A 25,947-nucleotide genomic window follows, 5' to 3' on the forward strand; every position below is an offset into this window, starting at 1 on the left:
TGCAAAGAAGGCGAGCTCTCTCTACCACACTAGAAAAATAATCACACTTGATAGTATACTATATGCCTACAAAGCCACCATCCGTTTCTCGTTATCCAAAAAAGAATCACCAATCACCAATTAGGTTCCACCTCTGTCTCATCATCGCAATGTTGTATCCCTGTGCTTGTTTTATATGTATTATAGACCTGTGCCCCACCAAGATCTTACTTGGTTAAAAAAAAGGGTGAGGTAAGATCTGTGACTTACTTGTAGTTTCATTTAAATACTTTTATATGCAAAATCCGATCCTGCATTTTGCTAATTCCTGCCCTCTGATGAGAAGGAGAGTATTTCTTCGAAACTCTGTGGATTAAGGACTATCCACTTATCTTGTGTTTCCTTTTTTAAAATTAAATATGTTTTTAACTCTTTTTCAAGATGTCTTTTAACATGTTTTATTAATCATTTGTTCATATTATAAGCTCTATTTCCTTTTCGGTTTTATTGAGCTTTTACATCTGGCTGAGTTTATTTTACTTGTAAATATTAACTCTTTAATATTTATATTATATTTTAAGTTTACCATTTTGATTACCTTGGTAAACTTATTGTAATTTTTATTTTTATTATATATATATATATATATATATATATATATATATATATATATATATATATATATATATATATATATATATATATTTATGTCTCGGCAGTAGAGTGAAAAGCATATCTTATTTTTCTTTTATTAATATTATTGGAATTTTTTCCTTTTTTCCTTGTACACATTTTTGTGAATTATTCCATGGATTTCTGCCTTTGGATTATTATGGATCATCTTCTTCCAATTACGGGATTTCCTTGGATTTTACTTGTGTAAATGGAAATTCAATTAACTTTCTCGAAGTTATATATTTGGATTTTACCGTCACTGGATTATTTATTTTCCACCAGACTATCCATTCACGTGTAATCACCTTTTCTTCACCACATTCCCCCTGCTTCACTTTTTTTGTTATCAAGTAAGATCTTTGACTTACTTGTTGTTTCATCAAATACTTTTGCATGCAAAATCCGATCCTGCATTTTGCTAATTCCTGCCCTCTGATGAGAAGGAAAGTATTTCTTCGAAACTCCGCGGATTAAGGACTATCCACTTACCTAGTGTTTCCTTTTCAGATTAAATGTGTTTTTAACTCATTTCAAAGTGTTTTTTAACATGTTTTATTAAACATTTATTGCTCGTATATATATATATATATATATATATATATATATATATATATATATATATATACATATATATATATATATATATATATATATATACATATATATATATACATATATATATATATATACATATATATATATATATATATATATATATATATATACATATATATATATACATATATATATATATATATATATATATATACATATATATATATATATATATATATATACATATATATATATATATATACATATATATATATACATATATATATATATATATATATATATATACATATATATATATATATATATATATATACATATATATATATATATATATATACATATATATATATATATATATATGCATATATATATATATATATACATATATATATATATATATATATATATATATATATATATATATATACATATATATATATATATATATATATATATATATATATTACTTTTAAAAAATCTTTATAATTGTTCACATAAAATGTTTTTTTTCTACACTTATTTATTTTTATTTGATAATCAAAGATTCCAGGGGATGCCAAAGGAGGGGATGGTGGTTTCATGCCTTTTGGACTTTCTGGTGTGCTTTCTGCTGCTGCCACCTGTTTTTATGGTTTCATAGGATTTGATTGCATTGCAACAACAGGTTGGTTCCATTTTGGTTTCTTAAATTGGATCAATGGATGCTATAGTAGGTTATGAAATATCTGATACTAAATTCAAATTCTTTTGGATAAGTAACTCTAGTAATTCATTTATCTCTATTAGTTTATTTTTCAAACTATTTGTAGAACGATGTATTAATAAAGCAAAATATGTGAATAAATATGTGACAAGTGATTCGTTGGCAGCCATTTGTAATTTGGCAACCATTTGTAATTTGGCAGCCATTTGTAACAAATGTAGTGATATGATTGGATAAAAATCTAATTTCTCACTTGTTTTACTTTATCTTTTTGACAAGAAACCCCAAGGATCCAACATTGCTATAGCTGCACACTTGTGGACTTAATGAAACGCACACATGCCTACATAGATACATAGACACACGGTCTGACTTGAACACGTTTATATGTACAATACACATTCTTATGCATGAATTTCTTTCCTTTCCTTACAACCAGGACATTCAAACTTTTTCATTATATGAACGTTTCTTTCTTCCCTACTTATGGGACCCTTACTCAACACCATGTGGACTCTAATTTTTTGTCTTCTTCTATACTTATGAACTTACTCAAGTACTACACCCATCTGTTTCAATCCCTTTTATTTTATTTATTTATCAATAAAGTTGTTTTAAATGTTAGAATGAAACTTTCTCTTCCTATTTTGCAAAGTTTCTTCTTGTATCAATTAAACATGTTTTTCGCATGCACGCATTCCTTGATAGTGCGTGTCTTTGAACAGTAGTGCCATTCTCTGTATTCGCTGTCTGTGATCCCAGAGAAAGACGATTACAACTTAAGTTGTAATCGTCTTTCTCTGGGCTGTCTTTCTGTTCCAATAAGGGAAATACAGGACTTTCAAACCCAGTGGTTCTCTAGAGATGAGACGCAGGTACAGAGCAGGTGCCGGAGTGAACAGGATTCTGATCCATATGTACATATTGGCACTGTTTAGCATGATGAGATCTACAGGGGGCGTTCCAAAAGTACAAAAGTAATGCCTCCTATTTTTTATTCTGTTTGAATGGATCAGAATGGATTGTAAATTGCATTGTTATGATAATTAAACTTATGTATTCATGACCTGAAAGTTTCATCTCTGTGATGTGGGTATCGACAGGTACTCAAAGTACCTGATCATTGATGAAATGCCAAAGCAGCAACAGATAAAACGGAATATTATAGCTCGTTTTTTGGTCGTTCAGACGAAATCATAATGAACAATAGTCTACAGTACTCTGAACAGGCTTTTCAAAGCTTCAGCAATTCCTGAGGCATCAGGCACGTCACAAGCACACTTCACTACACTAGAAGCAATGGCTTTATAAAGAGACATGTGCGACATTAAAGCGACAAAAAAGAGGCCTGACACCCAATTAGTTGTGCTACAAATTAGGGCAACACCAATAGACAGCAAACTACCATCACCAGTTGAAATAATTTTTGGAAGGCCTAAACCAACCACCTTATCGAATCGATCAAAACCAGGAAAAATAGAAGATGGTGAATAATTTCATGAGAGACCAGCAAGCATAAAAGATTATAGCGAAACCAGAAAATTAACACCATTATTCTCTCCTAAATAAATGTTATGCTCGCTATATCGTTCAGCTCTGACTTATTAACCAAATACCAACAACTATCATTTCAGTCTGCAGCTTCCTTCAGAATCTCTGCTTCAGCCATGGCAGCCGTAGTCTCCTTTTCATGAACATGGGAAAATCTCTAAGAAATAAAGGCTGTATGTATGAGTATGTATGAGTACTATGTAAGTTCAACAAAATATGGCACCCTGGAACCATCGTCAAGAATGACAAAGGACCAAGAAGCTATGAAGTAGAGTCGCCTAACGGAACTAGACTCCATCTCAATCACATCTATTTGTGGGCCATACCAATTCCGGTGACAAAACAGGTTCACTTTAATATCCCTGAACTTGACACAATAAGACCAAAGGAGGTTGATATTAGAGTCACAAAACCCAACATCACCAGAACTACACTAGACAAAAACAAATATGGCCAACTTCAAACTAAATCAGACAGAACTATAGAACACTCTTGTGATACAAAGATTGATCTTATTCCATAGACACCATCACATGAAATAAAAAAGACAAAGCAGAAAACAAATATTCACATACGATTAAACAAGGAGTATGTTATAGTACCACAGATACTATTTGCCTTGGATTGCGTGGGACTGGATGTAACCCTTACTAGCCTAGTGTGCTCTCCTAAATAAAGGTTGGCTGAGGCAGATAAATGACAGGGAATTTATACTACATTATACAGAACAACTATGTTCAGCACAAAATTTGAAGATCTGAAGGAGTTCTTGAAAGGTATCTTGGTACTTATGCAGAATAAGAACCATGCTATTATTGGAATTTTTCAGGAGTTTTCATAAAACGCTGAAAGGTGCTAAAATGCTGAGCCAATTAAATTGTAGAAGCCAACGTTGTTTAAGAAAATATTTATTTGCTGTCATTGGCTTATTATAAAAAAAAACTAAATATTTATTTTGCTTTGATCTTATTCCTAATATAAACCACTTCTGCATTATTTCTGTCTTTTTTTATAAAAAACAATAGATTTTCCTCATTAAACAAATCGAATAACCATTCTAAAACAATTTTACATTTGATAAATTTTGCTTTGCTTGTTTTTCAGGTGAAGAAGCCAAAAACCATGGATATTTAAACTGAATGAAATGATGATAAACTCTTCTTTTTTTTTATTGATTATATTTTTTATTTATCTATTTATTTATTTTTTTTTTTTCAGGTGAAGAAGCCAAAAACCATGGATATTTAAACTGAATGAAATGATAAACTCTTCTTTTTTTTTATTTTAATTATATTTTTTATTTATCTATTAATTTATTTTATTTTTTTTTTTTCAGGTGAAGAAGCCAAAAACCATGGATATTTAAACTGAATGAAATGATGATAAACTCTTCTTTTTTTTTATTTTAATTATATTTTTTATTTATCTATTTATTTATTTTATTTATTTATTTTTTTTTTCAGGTGTAGAAGCCAAAAACCATGGATATTTAAACTGAATGAAATGATAAACTCTTGTTTTTTTATATTAATTATATTTTTTATTTATCTATTTATTTATTTTCTTTATTTATTTATTTTTTTTTTTCAGGTGAAGAAGCCAAAAACCATGGATATTTAAACTGAATGAAATGATAAACTCTTCTTTTTTTTATTTTAATTATATTTTTTATTTATCTATTTATTTATTTTTTTTTATTGTTTTTTCAGGTGAAGAAGCCAAAAACCATGGATATTAAAACTGAATGAAATGATGATAAACTCTTCTTTTTTTTATTTTAATTATATTTTTTATTTATCTATTTATTTATTTTTTTTTATTGTTTTTTCAGGTGAAGAAGCCAAAAACCATGGATATTAAAACTGAATGAAATGATGATAAACTCTTCTTTTTTTATTTTAATTATATTTTTTATTTATCTATTTATTTATTTTATTTATTTATTTTTTTTTCAGGTGAAGAAGCCAAAAACCATGGATATTTAAACTGAATGAAATGATGATAAACTCTTCTTTTTTTTTATTTTAATTATATTTTTTATTTATCTATTTATTTTATTTATTTTATTTTTTTTTTTCAGGTGAAGAAGCCAAAAACCATGGATATTTAAACTGAATGAAATGATAAACTCTTCTTTTTTTTATTTTAATTATATTTTTTATTTATCTATTTATTTATTTTTTTTTATTGTTTTTTCAGGTGAAGAAGCCAAAAACCATGGATATTAAAACTGAATGAAATGATGATAAACTCTTCTTTTTTTTATTTTAATTATATTTTTTATTTATCTATTTATTTATTTTTTTTTATTGTTTTTTCAGGTGAAGAAGCCAAAAACCATGGATATTAAAACTGAATGAAATGATGATAAACTCTTCTTTTTTTTTTATTTTAATTATATTTTTTATTTATCTATTTATTTATTTTTTTTTTATTTTTTTTTCAGGTGAAGAAGCCAAAAACCATGGATATTAAAACTGAATGAAATGATGATAAACTCTTCTTTTTTTTATTTTAATTATATTTTTTATTTATCTATTTATTTATTTATTTTTTTTTTTTTTTTCAGGTGAAGAAGCCAAAAACCATGGATATTTAAACTGAATGAAATGATGATAAACTCTTCTTTTTTTTTATTTTAATTATATTTTTTATTTATCTATTTATTTTATTTATTTTATTTATTTTTTTTTTCAGGTGAAGAAGCCAAAAACCATGGATATTTAAACTGAATGAAATGATGATAAACTCTTCTTTTTTTTTATTTTAATTATATTTTTTATTTATCTATTTATTTATTTTATTTTTTTTCAGGTGAAGAAGCCAAAAACCATGGATATTTAAACTGAATGAAATGATGATAAACTCTTCTTTTTTTTATTTTAATTATATTTTTTATTTATCTATTTATTTTGTTTATTTTATTTATTTTTTTTTTCAGGTGAAGAAGCCAAAAACCATGGATATTAAAACTGAATGAAATGATGATAAACTCTTCTTTTTTTTATTTTAATTATATTTTTTATTTATCTATTTATTTATTTTTTTTTTTTTTTCAGGTGAAGAAGCCAAAAACCATGGATATTTAAACTGAATGAAATGATGATAAACTCTTCTTTTTTTTTATTTTAATTATATTTTTTATTTATCTATTTATTTATTTTATTTTTTTTTCAGGTGAAGAAGCCAAAAACCATGGATATTTAAACTGAATGAAATGATGATAAACTCTTCTTTTTTTTTATTTTAATTATATTTTTTATTTATCTATTTATTTATTTTTTATTTTTTTTTTTTTTTTCAGGTGAAGAAGCCAAAAACCATGGATATTTAAACTGAATGAAATGATGATAAACTCTTCTTTTTTTTTATTTTAATTATATTTTTTATTTATCTATTTATTTATTTTATTTTTTTTTCAGGTGAAGAAGCCAAAAACCATGGATATTTAAACTGAATGAAATGATGATAAACTCTTCTTTTTTTTTATTTTAATTATATTTTTTATTTATCTATTTATTTATTTTATTTTTTTTTCAGGTGAAGAAGCCAAAAACCATGGATATTTAAACTGAATGAAATGATGATAAACTCTACTTTTTTTATTTTAATTATATTTTTTATTTATCTATTTATTTATTTTATTTATTTTTTTTTTTTTCAGGTGAAGAAGCCAAAAACCATGGATATTTAAACTGAATGAAATGATGATAAACTCTTCTTTTTTTTATTTTAATTATATTTTTTATTTATCTATTTATTTTATTTTTATTTTTTTTCAGGTGAAGAAGCCAAAAACCATTGATATTTAAACTGAATGAAATGATGATAAACTCTTCTTTTTTTTTATTTTAATTATATTTTTTATTCATCTATTTATTTTATTTATTTTATTTTTTTTTTTTCAGGTGAAGAAGCCAAAAACCATGGATATTTAAACTGAATGAAATTATGATAAACTCTTCTTTTTTTTTATTTTAATTATATTTTTTATTTATCTATTTATTTTGTTTATTTTATTTATTTTTTTTTCAGGTGAAGAAGCCAAAAACCATGGATATTTAAACTGAATGAAATGATGATAAACTCTTCTTTTTTTTTATTTTAATTATATTTTTTATTTATCTATTTATTTATTTTATTTTTTTTTTCAGGTGAAGAAGCCAAAAACCATGGATATTTAAACTGAATGAAATGATGATAAACTCTTCTTTTTTTTTATTTTAATTATATTTTTTATTTATCTATTTATTTATTTTTTTTTTTTCAGGTGAAGAAGCCAAAAACCATGGATATTTAAACTGAATGAAATGATGATAAACTCTTCTTTTTTTTTATCTTAATTATATTTTTTATTTATCTATTTATTTATTTTATTTATTTATTTTTTTTTCAGGTGAAGAAGCCAAAAACAATGGATATTTAAACTGAATGAAATGCTGATAAACTCTTCTTTTTTTTATTTTAATTATATTTTTTATTTATCTATTTATTTTGTTTATTTTATTCATTTTTTTTTTTCAGGTGAAGAAGCCAAAAACCATGGATATTTAAACTGAATGAAATGATGATAAACTCTTCTTTTTTTTTATTTTAATTATATTTTTTATTTATCTATTTATTTATTTTATTTTTTTTTTCAGGTGAAGAAGCCAAAAACCATGGATATTTAAACTGAATGAAATGATGATAAACTCTTCTTTTTTTTTATTTTAATTATATTTTTTATTTATCTATTTATTTATTTTATTTTTTTTTCAGGTGAAGAAGCCAAAAACCATGGATATTTAAACTGAATGAAATGATGATAAACTCTTCTTTTTTTTTATTTAATTATATTTTTTATTTATCTATTTATTTATTTTTTTTTTTTTTCAGGTGAAGAAGCCAAAAACCATGGATATTTAAACTGAATGAAATGATGATAAACTCTTCTTTTTTTTTTATCTTAATTATATTTTTTATTTATCTATTTATTTATTTATTTTATTTTTTTTTCAGGTGAAGAAGCCAAAAACCATGGATATTTAAACTGAATGAAATGATGATAAACTCTTCTTTTTTTTAGTTTAATTATATTTTTTATTTATCTATTTATTTATTTTATTTTTTTTTCAGGTGAAGAAGCCAAAAACCATGGATATTTAAACTGAATGAAATGATGATAAACTCTTCTTTTTTTTTATTTTAATTATATTTTTTATTTATCTATTTATTTTTTTTTTTTTTTTTCAGGTGAAGAAGCCAAAAACCATGGATATTTAAACTGAATGAAATGATGATAAACTCTTCTTTTTTTTTATCTTAATTATATTTTTTATTTATCTATTTATTTATTTATTTTATTTTTTTTTCAGGTGAAGAAGCCAAAAACCATGGATATTTAAACTGAATGAAATGATGATAAACTCTTCTTTTTTTTAGTTTAATTATATTTTTTATTTATCTATTTATTTATTTTTTTTTTTTTCAGGTGAAGAAGCCAAAAACCATGGATATTTAAACTGAATGAAATGATGATAAACTCTTCTTTTTTTTTATTTTAATTATATTTTTTATTTATCTATTTATTTATTTTTTTTTAATTTTTTTTTCAGGTGAAGAAGCCAAAAACCATGGATATTTAAACTGAATGAAATGATGATAAACTCTTCTTTTTTTTATTTTTATTATATTTTTTATTTATCTATTTATTTATTTTATTTTTTTTTTTTTTTTCAGGTGAAGAAGCCAAAAATCATGGATATTTAAACTGAATGAAATGATGATAAACTCTTCTTTTTTTATTTTAATTATATTTTTTATTTATCTATTTATTTTTTTTTTTTTAATTTTTTTTTTCAGGTGAAGAAGCCAAAAACCATGGATATTAAAACTGAATGAAATGCTGATAACCTCTTCTTTTTTTTATTTTAATTATATTTTTTATTTATCTATTTATTTTGTTTATTTTATTTATTTTTTTTTTTCAGGTGAAGAAGCCAAAAACCATGGATATTTAAACTGAATGAAATGATGATAAACTCTTCTTTTTTTTTATTTTAATTATATTTTTTATTTATCTATTTATTTATTTTATTTTTTTTTTCAGGTGAAGAAGCCAAAAACCATGGATATTTAAACTGAATGAAATGATGATAAACTCTTCTTTTTTTTTATTTTAATTATATTTTTTATTTATCTATTTATTTATTTTATTTTTTTTTCAGGTGAAGAAGCCAAAAACCATGGATATTTAAACTGAATGAAATGATGATAAACTCTTCTTTTTTTTTATTTTAATTATATTTTTTATTTATCTATTTATTTATTTTTTTTTTTTTTCAGGTGAAGAAGCCAAAGACCATGGATATTTAAACTGAATGAAATGATGATAAACTCTTCTTTTTTTTTATTTTAATTATATTTTTTATTCATCTATTTATTTTATTTATTTTATTTATTTTTTTTTTTTTCAGGTGAAGAAGCCAAAAACCATGGATATTTAAACTGAATGAAATTATGATAAACTCTTCTTTTTTTTTATTTTAATTATATTTTTTATTTATCTATTTATTTTGTTTATTTTATTTATTTTTTTTTCAGGTGAAGAAGCCAAAAACCATGGATATTTAAACTGAATGAAATGATGATAAACTCTTCTTTTTTTTTATTTTAATTATATTTTTTATTTATCTATTTATTTATTTTATTTTTTTTTTCAGGAGAAGAAGCCAAAAACCATGGATATTTAAACTGAATGAAATGATGATAAACTCTTCTTTTTTTTTATTTTAATTATATTTTTTATTTATCTATTTATTTATTTTTTTTTTTTCAGGTGAAGAAGCCAAAAACCATGGATATTTAAACTGAATGAAATGATGATAAACTCTTCTTTTTTTTTATCTTAATTATATTTTTTATTTATCTATTTATTTATTTTATTTATTTATTTTTTTTTCAGGTGAAGAAGCCAAAAACAATGGATATTTAAACTGAATGAAATGCTGATAAACTCTTCTTTTTTTTATTTTAATTATATTTTTTATTTATCTATTTATTTTGTTTATTTTATTTATTTTTTTTTTTCAGGTGAAGAAGCCAAAAACCATGGATATTTAAACTGAATGAAATGATGATAAACTCTTCTTTTTTTTTATTTTAATTATATTTTTTATTTATCTATTTATTTATTTTATTTTTTTTTTCAGGTGAAGAAGCCAAAAACCATGGATATTTAAACTGAATGAAATGATGATAAACTCTTCTTTTTTTTTATTTTAATTATATTTTTTATTTATCTATTTATTTATTTTATTTTTTTTTCAGGTGAAGAAGCCAAAAACCATGGATATTTAAACTGAATGAAATGATGATAAACTCTTCTTTTTTTTTATTTTAATTATATTTTTTATTTATCTATTTATTTATTTTTTTTTTTTTTTCAGGTGAAGAAGCCAAAAACCATGGATATTTAAACTGAATGAAATGATGATAAACTCTTCTTTTTTTTTTATCTTAATTATATTTTTTATTTATCTATTTATTTATTTATTTTATTTTTTTTTCAGGTGAAGAAGCCAAAAACCATGGATATTTAAACTGAATGAAATGATGATAAACTCTTCTTTTTTTTAGTCTAATTATATTTTTTATTTATCTATTTATTTATTTTATTTTTTTTTCAGGTGAAGAAGCCAAAAACCATGGATATTTAAACTGAATGAAATGATGATAAACTCTTCTTTTTTTTTATTTTAATTATATTTTTTATTTATCTATTTATTTATTTATTTTTTTTTTCAAGTGAAGAAGCCAAAAACCATGGATATTTAAACTGAATGAAATGATGATAAACTCTTCTTTTTTTTTATCTTAATTATATTTTTTATTTATCTATTTATTTATTTATTTTATTTTTTTTTCAGGTGAAGAAGCCAAAAACCATGGATATTTAAACTGAATGAAATGATGATAAACTCTTGTTTTTTTTAGTTTAATTATATTTTTTATTTATCTATTTATTTATTTTATTTTTTTTTCAGGTGAAGAAGCCAAAAACCATGGATATTTAAACTGAATGAAATGATGATAAACTCTTCTTTTTTTTTATTTTAATTATATTTTTTATTTATCTATTTATTTATTTTTTTTAATTTTTTTTTCAGGTGAAGAAGCCAAAAACCATGGATATTTAAACTGAATGAAATGATGATAAACTCTTCTTTTTTTTATTTTTATTATATTTTTTATTTATCTATTTATTTATTTTATTTATTTTTTTTTTTTCAGGTGAAGAAGCCAAAAATCATGGATATTTAAACTGAATGAAATGATGATAAACTCTTCTTTTTTTTATTTTAATTATATTTTTTATTTATCTATTTATTTTTTTTTTTTTAATTTTTTTTTTCAGGTGAAGAAGCCAAAAACCATGGATATTAAAACTGAATGAAATGATGATAAACTCTTCTTTTTTTTATTTTAATTATATTTTTTATTTATCTATTTATTTATTTATTTTATTTTTTTTTCAGGTGAAGAAGCCAAAAACCATGGATATTTAAACTGAATGAAATGATGATAAACTCTTCTTTTTTTTTATTTTAATTATATTTTTTATTTATCTATTTATTTATTTTATTTTTTTTTTTTCAGGTGAAGAAGCCAAAAACCATGGATATTTAAACTGAATGAAATGATGATAAACTCTTCTTTTTTTATTTTAATTATATTTTTTATTTATCTATTTATTTTTTTTTTTTTTATTTTATTTTTCAGGTGAAGAAGCCAAAAACCATGGATATTTAAACTGAATGAAATGATGATAAACTCTTCTTTTTTTTTATTTTAATTATATTTTTTATTTATCTATTTATTTATTTTTTTTTATTGTTTTTTCAGGTGAAGAAGCCAAAAACCATGGATATTTAAACTGAATGAAATGATGATAAACTCTTCTTTTTTTTAGTTTAATTATATTTTTTATTTATCTATTTATTTATTTTATTTTTTTTTCAGGTGAAGAAGCCAAAAACCATGGATATTTAAACTGAATGAAATGATGATAAACTCTTCTTTTTTTTTATTTTAATTATATTTTTTATTTATCTATTTATTTATTTATTTTTTTTTCAGGTGAAGAAGCCAAAAACCATGGATATTTAAACTGAATGAAATGATGATAAACTCTTCTTTTTTTTTTATCTTAATTATATTTTTTATTTATCTATTTATTTATTTTATTTTTTTTTTTTCAGGTGAAGAAGCCAAAAACCATGGATATTTAAACTGAATGAAATGATGATAAACTCTTCTTTTTTTTTATTTTAATTATATTTTTTATTTATCTATTTATTTATTTTTTTTTTATTTTTTTTTCAGGTGAAGAAGCCAAAAACCATGGATATTAAAACTGAATGAAATGATGATAAACTCTTCTTTTTTTTTATTTTAATTATATTTTTTATTTATCTATTTATTTATTTTTTTTTTATTTTTTTTTCAGGTGAAGAAGCCAAAAACCATGGATATTTAAACTGAATGAAATGATGATAAACTCTTCTTTTTTTTATTTTAATTATATTTTTTATTTATCTATTTATTTATTTTTTTTTATTGTTTTTTCAGGTGAAGAAGCCAAAAACCATGGATATTAAAACTGAATGAAATGATGATAAACTCTTCTTTTTTTATTTTAATTATATTTTTTATTTATCTATTTATTTATTTTATTTATTTATTTTTTTTTCAGGTGAAGAAGCCAAAAACCATGGATATTTAAACTGAATGAAATGATGATAAACTCTTCTTTTTTTTTATTTTAATTATATTTTTTATTTATCTATTTATTTTATTTATTTTATTTTTTTTTTTTCAGGTGAAGAAGCCAAAAACTATGGATATTTAAACTGAATGAAATGATGATAAACTCTTCTTTTTTTTTTATTTTAATTATATTTTTTATTTATCTATTTATTTATTTATTTATTTTTTTTTTTTCAGGTGAAGAAGCCAAAAACCATGGATATTAAAACTGAATGAAATGATGATAAACTCTTCTTTTTTTTATTTTAATTATATTTTTTATTTATCTATTTATTTATTTTATTTTTTTTTTCAGGTGAAGAAGCCAAAAACCATGGATATTTAAACTGAATGAAATGATGATAAACTCTTCTTTTTTTTTTATTTTAATTATATTTTTTATTTATCTATTTATTTATTTTTTTTTTATTGTTTTTTCAGGTGAAGAAGCCAAAAACCATGGATATTAAAACTGAATGAAATGATGATAAACTCTTCTTTTTTTTATTTTAATTATATTTTTTATTTATCTATTTATTTATTTTATTTTTTTTTTTTTTTCAGGTGAAGAAGCCAAAAACCATGGATATTTAAACTGAATGAAATGATGATAAACTCTTCTTTTTTTTATTTTAATTATATTTTTTATTTATCTATTTATTTTATTTATTTTATTTATTTTTTTTTCAGGTGAAGAAGCCAAAAACCATGGATATTTAAACTGAATGAAATGATGATAAACTCTTCTTTTTTTTTATTTTAATTATATTTTTTATTTATCTATTTATTTATTTTATTTTTTTTCAGGTGAAGAAGCCAAAAACCATGGATATTTAAACTGAATGAAATGATGATAAACTCTTCTTTTTTTTATTTTAATTATATTTTTTATTTATCTATTTATTTTGTTTATTTTATTTATTTTTTTTTTTCAGGTGAAGAAGCCAAAAACCATGGATATTAAAACTGAATGAAATGATGATAAACTCTTCTTTTTTTTATTTTAATTATATTTTTTATTTATCTATTTATTTATTTTTTTTTTTTTTTCAGGTGAAGAAGCCAAAAACCATGGATATTTAAACTGAATGAAATGATGATAAACTCTTCTTTTTTTTTATTTTAATTATATTTTTTATTTATCTATTTATTTATTTTATTTTTTTTTCAGGTGAAGAAGCCAAAAACCATGGATATTTAAACTGAATGAAATGATGATAAACTCTTCTTTTTTTTTATTTTAATTATATTTTTTATTTATCTATTTATTTATTTTTTATTTTTTTTTTTTTTTCAGGTGAAGAAGCCAAAAACCATGGATATTTAAACTGAATGAAATGATGATAAACTCTTCTTTTTTTTTATTTTAATTATATTTTTTATTTATCTATTTATTTATTTTATTTTTTTTTCAGGTGAAGAAGCCAAAAACCATGGATATTTAAACTGAATGAAATGATGATAAACTCTTCTTTTTTTTTATTTTAATTATATTTTTTATTTATCTATTTATTTATTTTATTTTTTTTTCAGGTGAAGAAGCCAAAAACCATGGATATTAAAACTGAATGAAATGATGATAAACTCTACTTTTTTTATTTTAATTATATTTTTTATTTATCTATTTATTTATTTTATTTATTTTTTTTTTTCAGGTGAAGAAGCCAAAAACCATGGATATTTAAACTGAATGAAATGATGATAAACTCTTCTTTTTTTTATTTTAATTATATTTTTTATTTATCTATTTATTTTATTTTTATTTTTTTTCAGGTGAAGAAGCCAAAAACCATTGATATTTAAACTGAATGAAATGATGATAAACTCTTCTTTTTTTTTATTTTAATTATATTTTTTATTCATCTATTTATTTTATTTATTTTATTTTTTTTTTTTTTCAGGTGAAGAAGCCAAAAACCATGGATATTTAAACTGAATGAAATTATGATAAACTCTTCTTTTTTTTTATTTTAATTATATTTTTTATTTATCTATTTATTTTGTTTATTTTATTTATTTTTTTTTCAGGTGAAGAAGCCAAAAACCATGGATATTTAAACTGAATGAAATGATGATAAACTCTTCTTTTTTTTTATTTTAATTATATTTTTTATTTATCTATTTATTTATTTTATTTTTTTTTTCAGGTGAAGAAGCCAAAAACCATGGATATTTAAACTGAATGAAATGATGATAAACTCTTCTTTTTTTTTATTTTAATTATATTTTTTATTTATCTATTTATTTATTTTTTTTTTTTTTCAGGTGAAGAAGCCAAAAACCATGGATATTTAAACTGAATGAAATGATGATAAACTCTTCTTTTTTTTTATCTTAATTATATTTTTTATTTATCTATTTATTTATTTTATTTATTTTTTTTTTTTTCAGGTGAAGAAGCCAAAAACAATGGATATTTAAACTGAATGAAATGCTGATAAACTCTTCTTTTTTTTATTTTAATTATATTTTTTATTTATCTATTTATTTTGTTTATTTTATTTATTTTTTTTTTCAGGTGAAGAAGCCAAAAACCATGGATATTTAAACTGAATGAAATGATGATAAACTCTTCTTTTTTTTTATTTTAATTATATTTTTTATTTATCTATTTATTTATTTTATTTTTTTTTTCAGGTGAAGAAGCCAAAAACCATGGATATTTAAACTGAATGAAATGATGATAAACTCTTCTTTTTTTTTATTTTAATTATATTTTTTATTTATCTATTTATTTATTTTATTTTTTTTTCAGGTGAAGAAGCCAAAAACCATGGATATTTAAACTGAATGAAATGATGATAAACTCTTCTTTTTTTTTATTTTAATTATATTTTTTATTTATCTATTTATTTATTTTTTTTTTTTTTTCAGGTGAAGAAGCCAAAAACCATGGATATTTAAACTGAATGAAATGATGATAAACTCTTCTTTTTTTTTTATCTTAATTATATTTTTTATTTATCTATTTATTTATTTATTTTATTTTTTTTTCAGGTGAAGAAGCCAAAAACCATGGATATTTAAACTGAATGAAATGATGATAAACTCTTCTTTTTTTTAGTTTAATTATATTTTTTATTTATCTATTTATTTATTTTATTTTTTTTTCAGGTGAAGAAGCCAAAAACCATGGATATTTAAACTGAATGAAATGATGATAAACTCTTCTTTTTTTTTATTTTAATTATATTTTTTATTTATCTATTTATTTATTTTTTTTTTTTTCAGGTGAAGAAGCCAAAAACCATGGATATTTAAACTGAATGAAATGATGATAAACTCTTCTTTTTTTTTATCTTAATTATATTTTTTATTTATCTATTTATTTATTTATTTTATTTTTTTTTCAGGTGAAGAAGCCAAAAACCATGGATATTTAAACTGAATGAAATGATGATAAACTCTTCTTTTTTTTAGTTTAATTATATTTTTTATTTATCTATTTATTTATTTTATTTTTTTTTCAGGTGAAGAAGCCAAAAACCATGGATATTTAAACTGAATGAAATGATGATAAACTCTTCTTTTTTTTTATTTTAATTATATTTTTTATTTATCTATTTATTTATTTTTTTTTTATTTTTTTTTCAGGTGAAGAAGCCAAAAACCATGGATATTTAAACTGAATGAAATGATGATAAACTCTTCTTTTTTTTATTTTAATTATATTTTTTATTTATCTATTTATTTATTTTATTTATTTTTTTTTTTTCAGGTGAAGAAGCCAAAAATCATGGATATTTAAACTGAATGAAATGATGATAAACTCTTCTTTTTTTATTTTAATTATATTTTTTATTTATCTATTTATTTTTTTTTTTTTAATTTTTTTTTTCAGGTGAAGAAGCCAAAAACCATGGATATTAAAACTGAATGAAATGATGATAAACTCTTCTTTTTTTTATTTTAATTATATTTTTTATTTATCTATTTATTTATTTATTTTATTTTTTTTTCAGGTGAAGAAGCCAAAAACCATGGATATTTAAACTGAATGAAATGATGATAAACTCTTCTTTTTTTTTATTTTAATTATATTTTTTATTTATCTATTTATTTATTTTATTTTTTTTTTTTCAGGTGAAGAAGCCAAAAACCATGGATATTTAAACTGAATGAAATGATGATAAACTCTTCTTTTTTTTATTTTAATTATATTTTTTATTTATCTATTTATTTTATTTATTTTTTTTTTTTTTTTCAGGTGAAGAAGCCAAAAACCATGGATATTTAAACTGAATGAAATGATGATAAACTCTTCTTTTTTTTTATTTTAATTATATTTTTTATTTATCTATTTATTTATTTTTTTTTATTGTTTTTTCAGGTGAAGAAGCCAAAAACCATGGATATTTAAACTGAATGAAATGATGATAAACTCTTCTTTTTTTTAGTTTAATTATATTTTTTATTTATCTATTTATTTATTTTATTTTTTTTTCAGGTGAAGAAGCCAAAAACCATGGATATTAAAACTGAATGAAATGATGATAAACTCTTCTTTTTTTTTATTTTAATTATATTTTTTATTTATCTATTTATTTATTTTTTTTTTTCAGGTGAAGAAGCCAAAAACCATGGATATTTAAACTGAATGAAATGATGATAAACTCTTCTTTTTTTTTTATCTTAATTATATTTTTTATTTATCTATTTATTTATTTTATTTTTTTTTTTCAGGTGAAGAAGCCAAAAACCATGGATATTTAAACTGAATGAAATGATGATAAACTCTTCTTTTTTTTTATTTTAATTATATTTTTTATTTATCTATTTATTTATTTTTTTTTATTTTTTTTTCAGGTGAAGAAGCCAAAAACCATGGATATTAAAACTGAATGAAATGATGATAAACTCTTCTTTTTTTTTATTTTAATTATATTTTTTATTTATCTATTTATTTATTTTTTTTTTATTTTTTTTTCAGGTGAAGAAGCCAAAAACCATGGATATTTAAACTGAATGAAATGATGATAAACTCTTCTTTTTTTTTATTTTAATTATATTTTTTATTTATCTATTTATTTATTTTATTTATTTATTTTTTTTTCAGGTGAAGAAGCCAAAAATCATGGATATTTAAACTGAATGAAATGATGATAAACTCTTCTTTTTTTTTATTTTAATTATATTTTTTATTTATCTATTTATTTATTTTATTTATTTATTTTTTTTTCAGGTGAAGAAGCCAAAAATCATGGATATTTAAACTGAATGAAATGATGATAAACTCTTCTTTTTTTATTTTAATTATATTTTTTATTTATCTATTTATTTATTTATTTTTTATTTTTTTTTCAGGTGAAGAAGCCAAAAACCATGGATATTTAAACTGAATGAAATGATGATAAACTCTTCTTTTTTTTTATTTTAATTATATTTTTTATTTATCTATTTATTTATTTTTTTTTTAATTTTTTTTTCAGGTGAAGAAGCCAAAAACCATGGATATTTAAACTGAATGAAATGATGATAAACTCTTCTTTTTTTTATTTTAATTATATTTTTTATTTATCTATTTATTTTTTTTTTTTTTTTTTTTTTTTTCAGGTGAAGAAGCCAAAAACCATGGATATTTAAACTGAATGAAATGATGATAAACTCTTCTTTTTTTTATTTTAATTATATTTTTTATTTATCTATTTATTTATTTTTTTTATTGTTTTTTCAGGTGAAGAAGCCAAAAACCATGGATATTTAAACTGAATGAAATGATGATAAACTCTTCTTTTTTTTAGTTTAATTATATTTTTTATTTATCTATTTATTTATTTTATTTTTTTTTCAGGTGAAGAAGCCAAAAACCATGGATATTTAAACTGAATGAAATGATGATAAACTCTTCTTTTTTTTTATTTTAATTATATTTTTTATTTATCTATTTATTTATTTATTTTTTTTCAGGTGAAGAAGCCAAAAACCATGGATATTTAAACTGAATGAAATGATGATAAACTCTTCTTTTTTTTTTATCTTAATTATATTTTTTATTTATCTATTTATTTATTTTATTTTTTTTTTTTTCAGGTGAAGAAGCCAAAAACCATGGATATTTAAACTGAATGAAATGATGATAAACTCTTCTTTTTTTTTATTTTAATTATATTTTTTATTTATCTATTTATTTATTTTTTTTTTATTTTTTTTTCAGGTGAAGAAGCCAAAAACCATGGATATTAAAACTGAATGAAATGATGATAAACTCTTCTTTTTTTTTATTTTAATTATATTTTTTATTTATCTATTTATTTATTTTTTTTTTATTTTTTTTTCAGGTGAAGAAGCCAAAAACCATGGATATTTAAACTGAATGAAATGATGATAAACTCTTCTTTTTTTTTATTTTAATTATATTTTTTATTTATCTATTTATTTATTTTATTTATTTATTTTTTTTTCAGGTGAAGAAGCCAAAAATCATGGATATTTAAACTGAATGAAATGATGATAAACTCTTCTTTTTTTTTATTTTAATTATATTTTTTATTTATCTATTTATTTATTTTATTTATTTATTTTTTTTTCAGGTGAAGAAGCCAAAAATCATGGATATTTAAACTGAATGAAATGATGATAAACTCTTCTTTTTTTATTTTAATTATATTTTTTATTTATCTATTTATTTATTTATTTTTTATTTTTTTTTCAGGTGAAGAAGCCAAAAACCATGGATATTTAAACTGAATGAAATGATGATAAACTCTTCTTTTTTTTTATTTTAATTATATTTTTTATTTATCTATTTATTTATTTTTTTTTTAATTTTTTTTTCAGGTGAAGAAGCCAAAAACCATGGATATTTAAACTGAATGAAATGATGATAAACTCTTCTTTTTTTTTATTTTAATTATATTTTTTATTTATCTATTTATTTATTTTTTTTTTATTTTTTTTTTCAGGTGAAGAAGCCAAAAACCATGGATATTTAAACTGAATGAAATGATGATAAACTCTTCTTTTTTTTTATTTTAATTATATTTTTTATTTATCTATTTATTTATTTTATTTTTTTTTCAGGTGAAGAAGCCAAAAACCATGGATATTTAAACTGAATGAAATGATGATAAACTCTTCTTTTTTTTTATTTTAATTATATTTTTTATTTATCTATTTATTTATTTTATTTTTTTTTCAGGTGAAGAAGCCAAAAACCATGGATATTTAAACTGAATGAAATGATGATAAACTCTACTTTTTTTATTTTAATTATATTTTTTATTTATCTATTTATTTATTTTATTTATTTTTTTTTTTTTAGGTGAAGAAGCCAAAAACCATGGATATTTAAACTGAATGAAATGATGATAAACTCTTCTTTTTTTTATTTTAATTATATTTTTTATTTATCTATTTATTTTATTTTTATTTTTTTTCAGGTGAAGAAGCCAAAAACCATTGATATTTAAACTGAATGAAATGATGATAAACTCTTCTTTTTTTTATTTTAATTATATTTTTTATTCATCTATTTATTTTATTTATTTTATTTTTTTTTTTTTTTCAGGTGAAGAAGCCAAAAACCATGGATATTTAAACTGAATGAAATGATGATAAACTCTTCTTTTTTTTTATTTTAATTATATTTTTTATTTATCTATTTATTTTGTTTATTTTATTTATTTTTTTTTCAGGTGAAGAAGCCAAAAACCATGGATATTTAAACTGAATGAAATGATGATAAACTCTTCTTTTTTTTTATTTTAATTATATTTTTTATTTATCTATTTATTTATTTTTTTTTTTTTTTTCAGGTGAAGAAGCCAAAAACCATGGATATTTAAACTGAATGAAATGATGATAAACTCTTCTTTTTTTTTATTTTAATTATATTTTTTATTTATCTATTTATTTATTTTTTTTTTTTCAGGTGAAGAAGCCAAAAACCATGGATATTTAAACTGAATGAAATGATGATAAACTCTTCTTTTTTTTTATCTTAATTATATTTTTTATTTATCTATTTATTTATTTTATTTATTTATTTTTTTTTCAGGTGAAGAAGCCAAAAACAATGGATATTTAAACTGAATGAAATGCTGATAAACTCTTCTTTTTTTTATTTTAATTATATTTTTTATTTATCTATTTATTTTGTTTATTTTATTTATTTTTTTTTTCAGGTGAAGAAGCCAAAAACCATGGATATTTAAAGTGAATGAAATGATGATAAACTCTTCTTTTTTTTTATTTTAATTATATTTTTTATTTATCTATTTATTTATTTTATTTTTTTTTTCAGGTGAAGAAGCCAAAAACCATGGATATTTAAACTGAATGAAATGATGATAAACTCTTCTTTTTTTTTATTTTAATTATATTTTTTATTTATCTATTTATTTATTTTATTTTTTTTTCAGGTGAAGAAGCCAAAAACCATGGATATTTAAACTGAATGAAATGATGATAAACTCTTCTTTTTTTTTATTTTAATTATATTTTTTATTTATCTATTTATTTATTTTTTTTTTTTCAGGTGAAGAAGCCAAAAACCATGGATATTTAAACTGAATGAAATGATGATAAACTCTTCTTTTTTTTTATCTTAATTATATTTTTTATTTATCTATTTATTTATTTATTTTATTTTTTTTTCAGGTGAAGAAGCCAAAAACCATGGATATTTAAACTGAATGAAATGATGATAAACTCTTCTTTTTTTAGTTTAATTATATTTTTTATTTATCTATTTATTTATTTTATTTTTTTTTCAGGTGAAGAAGCCAAAAACCATGGATATTTAAACTGAATGAAATGATGATAAACTCTTCTTTTTTTTTATTTTAATTATATTTTTTATTTATCTATTTATTTATTTTATTTATTTTTTTTTTTTTAGGTGAAGAAGCCAAAAACCATGGATATTTAAACTGAATGAAATGATGATAAACTCTTCTTTTTTTTTATTTTAATTATATTTTTTATTTATCTATTTATTTATTTTATTTTTTTTTCAGGTGAAGAAGCCAAAAACCATGGATATTTAAACTGAATGAAATGATGATAAACTCTACTTTTTTTATTTTAATTATATTTTTTATTTATCTATTTATTTATTTTATTTATTTTTTTTTTTTTAGGTGAAGAAGCCAAAAACCATGGATATTTAAACTGAATGAAATGATGATAAACTCTTCTTTTTTTTATTTTAATTATATTTTTTATTTATCTATTTATTTTATTTTTATTTTTTTTCAGGTGAAGAAGCCAAAAACCATTGATATTTAAACTGAATGAAATGATGATAAACTCTTCTTTTTTTTATTTTAATTATATTTTTTATTCATCTATTTATTTTATTTATTTTATTTTTTTTTTTTTTCAGGTGAAGAAGCCAAAAACCATGGATATTTAAACTGAATGAAATTATGATAAACTCTTCTTTTTTTTTATTTTAATTATATTTTTTATTTATCTATTTATTTTGTTTATTTTATTTATTTTTTTTTCAGGTGAAGAAGCCAAAAACCATGGATATTTAAACTGAATGAAATGATGATAAACTCTTCTTTTTTTTTATTTTAATTATATTTTTTATTTATCTATTTATTTATTTTTTTTTTTTTTCAGGTGAAGAAGCCAAAAACCATGGATATTTAAACTGAATGAAATGATGATAAACTCTTCTTTTTTTTTATTTTAATTATATTTTTTATTTATCTATTTATTTATTTTTTTTTTTTCAGGTGAAGAAGCCAAAAACCATGGATATTTAAACTGAATGAAATGATGATAAACTCTTCTTTTTTTTTATCTTAATTATATTTTTTATTTATCTATTTATTTATTTTATTTATTTATTTTTTTTTCAGGTGAAGAAGCCAAAAACAATGGATATTTAAACTGAATGAAATGCTGATAAACTCTTCTTTTTTTTATTTTAATTATATTTTTTATTTATCTATTTATTTTGTTTATTTTATTTATTTTTTTTTTCAGGTGAAGAAGCCAAAAACCATGGATATTTAAACTGAATGAAATGATGATAAACTCTTCTTTTTTTTTATTTTAATTATATTTTTTATTTATCTATTTATTTATTTTATTTTTTTTTTTCAGGTGAAGAAGCCAAAAACCATGGATATTTAAACTGAATGAAATGATGATAAACTCTTCTTTTTTTTTATTTTAATTATATTTTTTATTTATCTATTTATTTATTTTATTTTTTTTTCAGGTGAAGAAGCCAAAAACCATGGATATTTAAACTGAATGAAATGATGATAAACTCTTCTTTTTTTTATTTTAATTATATTTTTTATTTATCTATTTATTTATTTTTTTTTTTTCAGGTGAAGAAGCCAAAAACCATGGATATTTAAACTGAATGAAATGATGATAAACTCTTCTTTTTTTTTATCTTAATTATATTTTTTATTTATCTATTTATTTATTTATTTTATTTTTTTTTCAGGTGAAGAAGCCAAAAACCATGGATATTTAAACTGAATGAAATGATGATAAACTCTTCTTTTTTTAGTTTAATTATATTTTTTATTTATCTATTTATTTATTTTATTTTTTTTTCAGGTGAAGAAGCCAAAAACCATGGATATTTAAACTGAATGAAATGATGATAAACTCTTCTTTTTTTTTATTTTAATTATATTTTTTATTTATCTATTTATTTATTTTTTTTTTTCAGGTGAAGAAGCCAAAAACCATGGATATTTAAACTGAATGAAATGATGATAAACTCTTCTTTTTTTTTATCTTAATTATATTTTTTATTTATCTATTTATTTATTTATTTTATTTTATTTTCAGGTGAAGAAGCCAAAAACCATGGATATTTAAACTGAATGAAATGATGATAAACTCTTCTTTTTTTTAGTTTAATTATATTTTTTATTTATCTATTTATTTATTTTATTTTTTTTTCAGGTGAAGAAGCCAAAAACCATGGATATTTAAACTGAATGAAATGATGATAAACTCTTCTTTTTTTTTATTTTAATTATATTTTTTATTTATCTATTTATTTATTTTTTTTTAATTTTTTTTTCAGGTGAAGAAGCCAAAAACCATGGATATTTAAACTGAATGAAATGATGATAAACTCTTCTTTTTTTTATTTTAATTATATTTTTTATTTATCTATTTATTTATTTTATTTTTTTTTTTTTTTTCAGGTGAAGAAGCCAAAAATCATGGATATTTAAACTGAATGAAATGATGATAAACTCTTCTTTTTTTATTTTAATTATATTTTTTATTTATCTATTTATTTTTTTTTTTTTTTATTTTTTTTTTCAGGTGAAGAAGCCAAAAACCATGGATATTAAAACTGAATGAAATGATGATAAACTCTTCTTTTTTTTATTTTAATTATATTTTTTATTTATCTATTTATTTATTTATTTTATTTTTTTTTCAGGTGAAGAAGCCAAAAACCATGGATATTTAAACTGAATGAAATGATGATAAACTCTTCTTTTTTTTTATTTTAATTATATTTTTTATTTATCTATTTATTTATTTTATTTTTTTTTTTTCAGGTGAAGAAGCCAAAAACCATGGATATTTAAACTGAATGAAATGATGATAAACTCTTCTTTTTTTTTATTTTAATTATATTTTTTATTTATCTATTTATTTATTTTTTTTTTATTTTTTTTTCAGGTGAAGAAGCCAAAAACCATGGATATTAAAACTGAATGAAATGATGATAAACTCTTCTTTTTTTTTATTTTAATTATATTTTTTATTTATCTATTTATTTATTTTTTTTTTATTTTTTTTTCAGGTGAAGAAGCCAAAAACCATGGATATTTAAACTGAATGAAATGATGATAAACTCTTCTTTTTTTTTATTTTAATTATATTTTTTATTTATCTATTTATTTATTTTATTTATTTATTTTTTTTTCAGGTGAAGAAGCCAAAAATCATGGATATTTAAACTGAATGAAATGATGATAAACTCTTCTTTTTTTTTATTTTAATTATATTTTTTATTTATCTATTTATTTATTTTATTTATTTATTTTTTTTTCAGGTGAAGAAGCCAAAAATCATGGATATTTAAACTGAATGAAATGATGATAAACTCTTCTTTTTTTATTTTAATTATATTTTTTATTTATCTATTTATTTATTTATTTTTTATTTTTTTTTCAGGTGAAGAAGCCAAAAACCATGGATATTTAAACTGAATGAAATGATGATAAACTCTTCTTTTTTTTTATTTTAATTATATTTTTTATTTATCTATTTATTTATTTTTTTTTTAATTTTTTTTTCAGGTGAAGAAGCCAAAAACCATGGATATTTAAACTGAATGAAATGATGATAAACTCTTCTTTTTTTTTATTTTAATTATATTTTTTATTTATCTATTTATTTATTTTTTTTTTATTTTTTTTTCAGGTGAAGAAGCCAAAAACCATGGATATTTAAACTGAATGAAATGATGATAAACTCTTCTTTTTTTTATTTTAATTATATTTTTTATTTATCTATTTATTTATTTTATTTATTTATTTTTTTTTTCAGGTGAAGAAGCCAAAAATCATGGATATTTAAACTGAATGAAATGATGATAAACTCTTCTTTTTTTATTTTAATTATATTTTTTATTTATCTATTTATTTATTTTTTTTAAATTTTGTTTTTCAGGTGAAGAAGCCAAAAACCATGGATATTTAAACTGAATGAAATGATGATAAACTCTT

The 25,947-nt window shown here is 19.8% G+C and overlaps 1 protein-coding gene across 3 annotated transcripts in view; it reads left to right on the forward strand.

Annotated features, from left to right (window-relative positions):
* LOC145261122 (cationic amino acid transporter 2-like) overlaps positions 1 to 25,947 on the forward strand; it is a 180,234-nt gene that overhangs the window by 114,450 nt on the left and 39,837 nt on the right. For all 3 annotated transcript variants that reach the window (XM_080119366.1, XM_080119368.1, XM_080119367.1), the window contains one exon: positions 1,774 to 1,894. In XM_080119366.1, the coding sequence (XP_079975492.1) occupies positions 1,774 to 1,894 (121 nt within the window). The remainder of the gene's footprint in view (positions 1 to 1,773; positions 1,895 to 25,947) is intronic.

This window comes from Euprymna scolopes, chromosome 37, assembly GCF_053919585.1.
Source record: "Euprymna scolopes isolate OS-2025 chromosome 37, ASM5391958v1, whole genome shotgun sequence".
NCBI lineage: Eukaryota > Metazoa > Mollusca > Cephalopoda > Sepiida > Sepiolidae > Euprymna > Euprymna scolopes.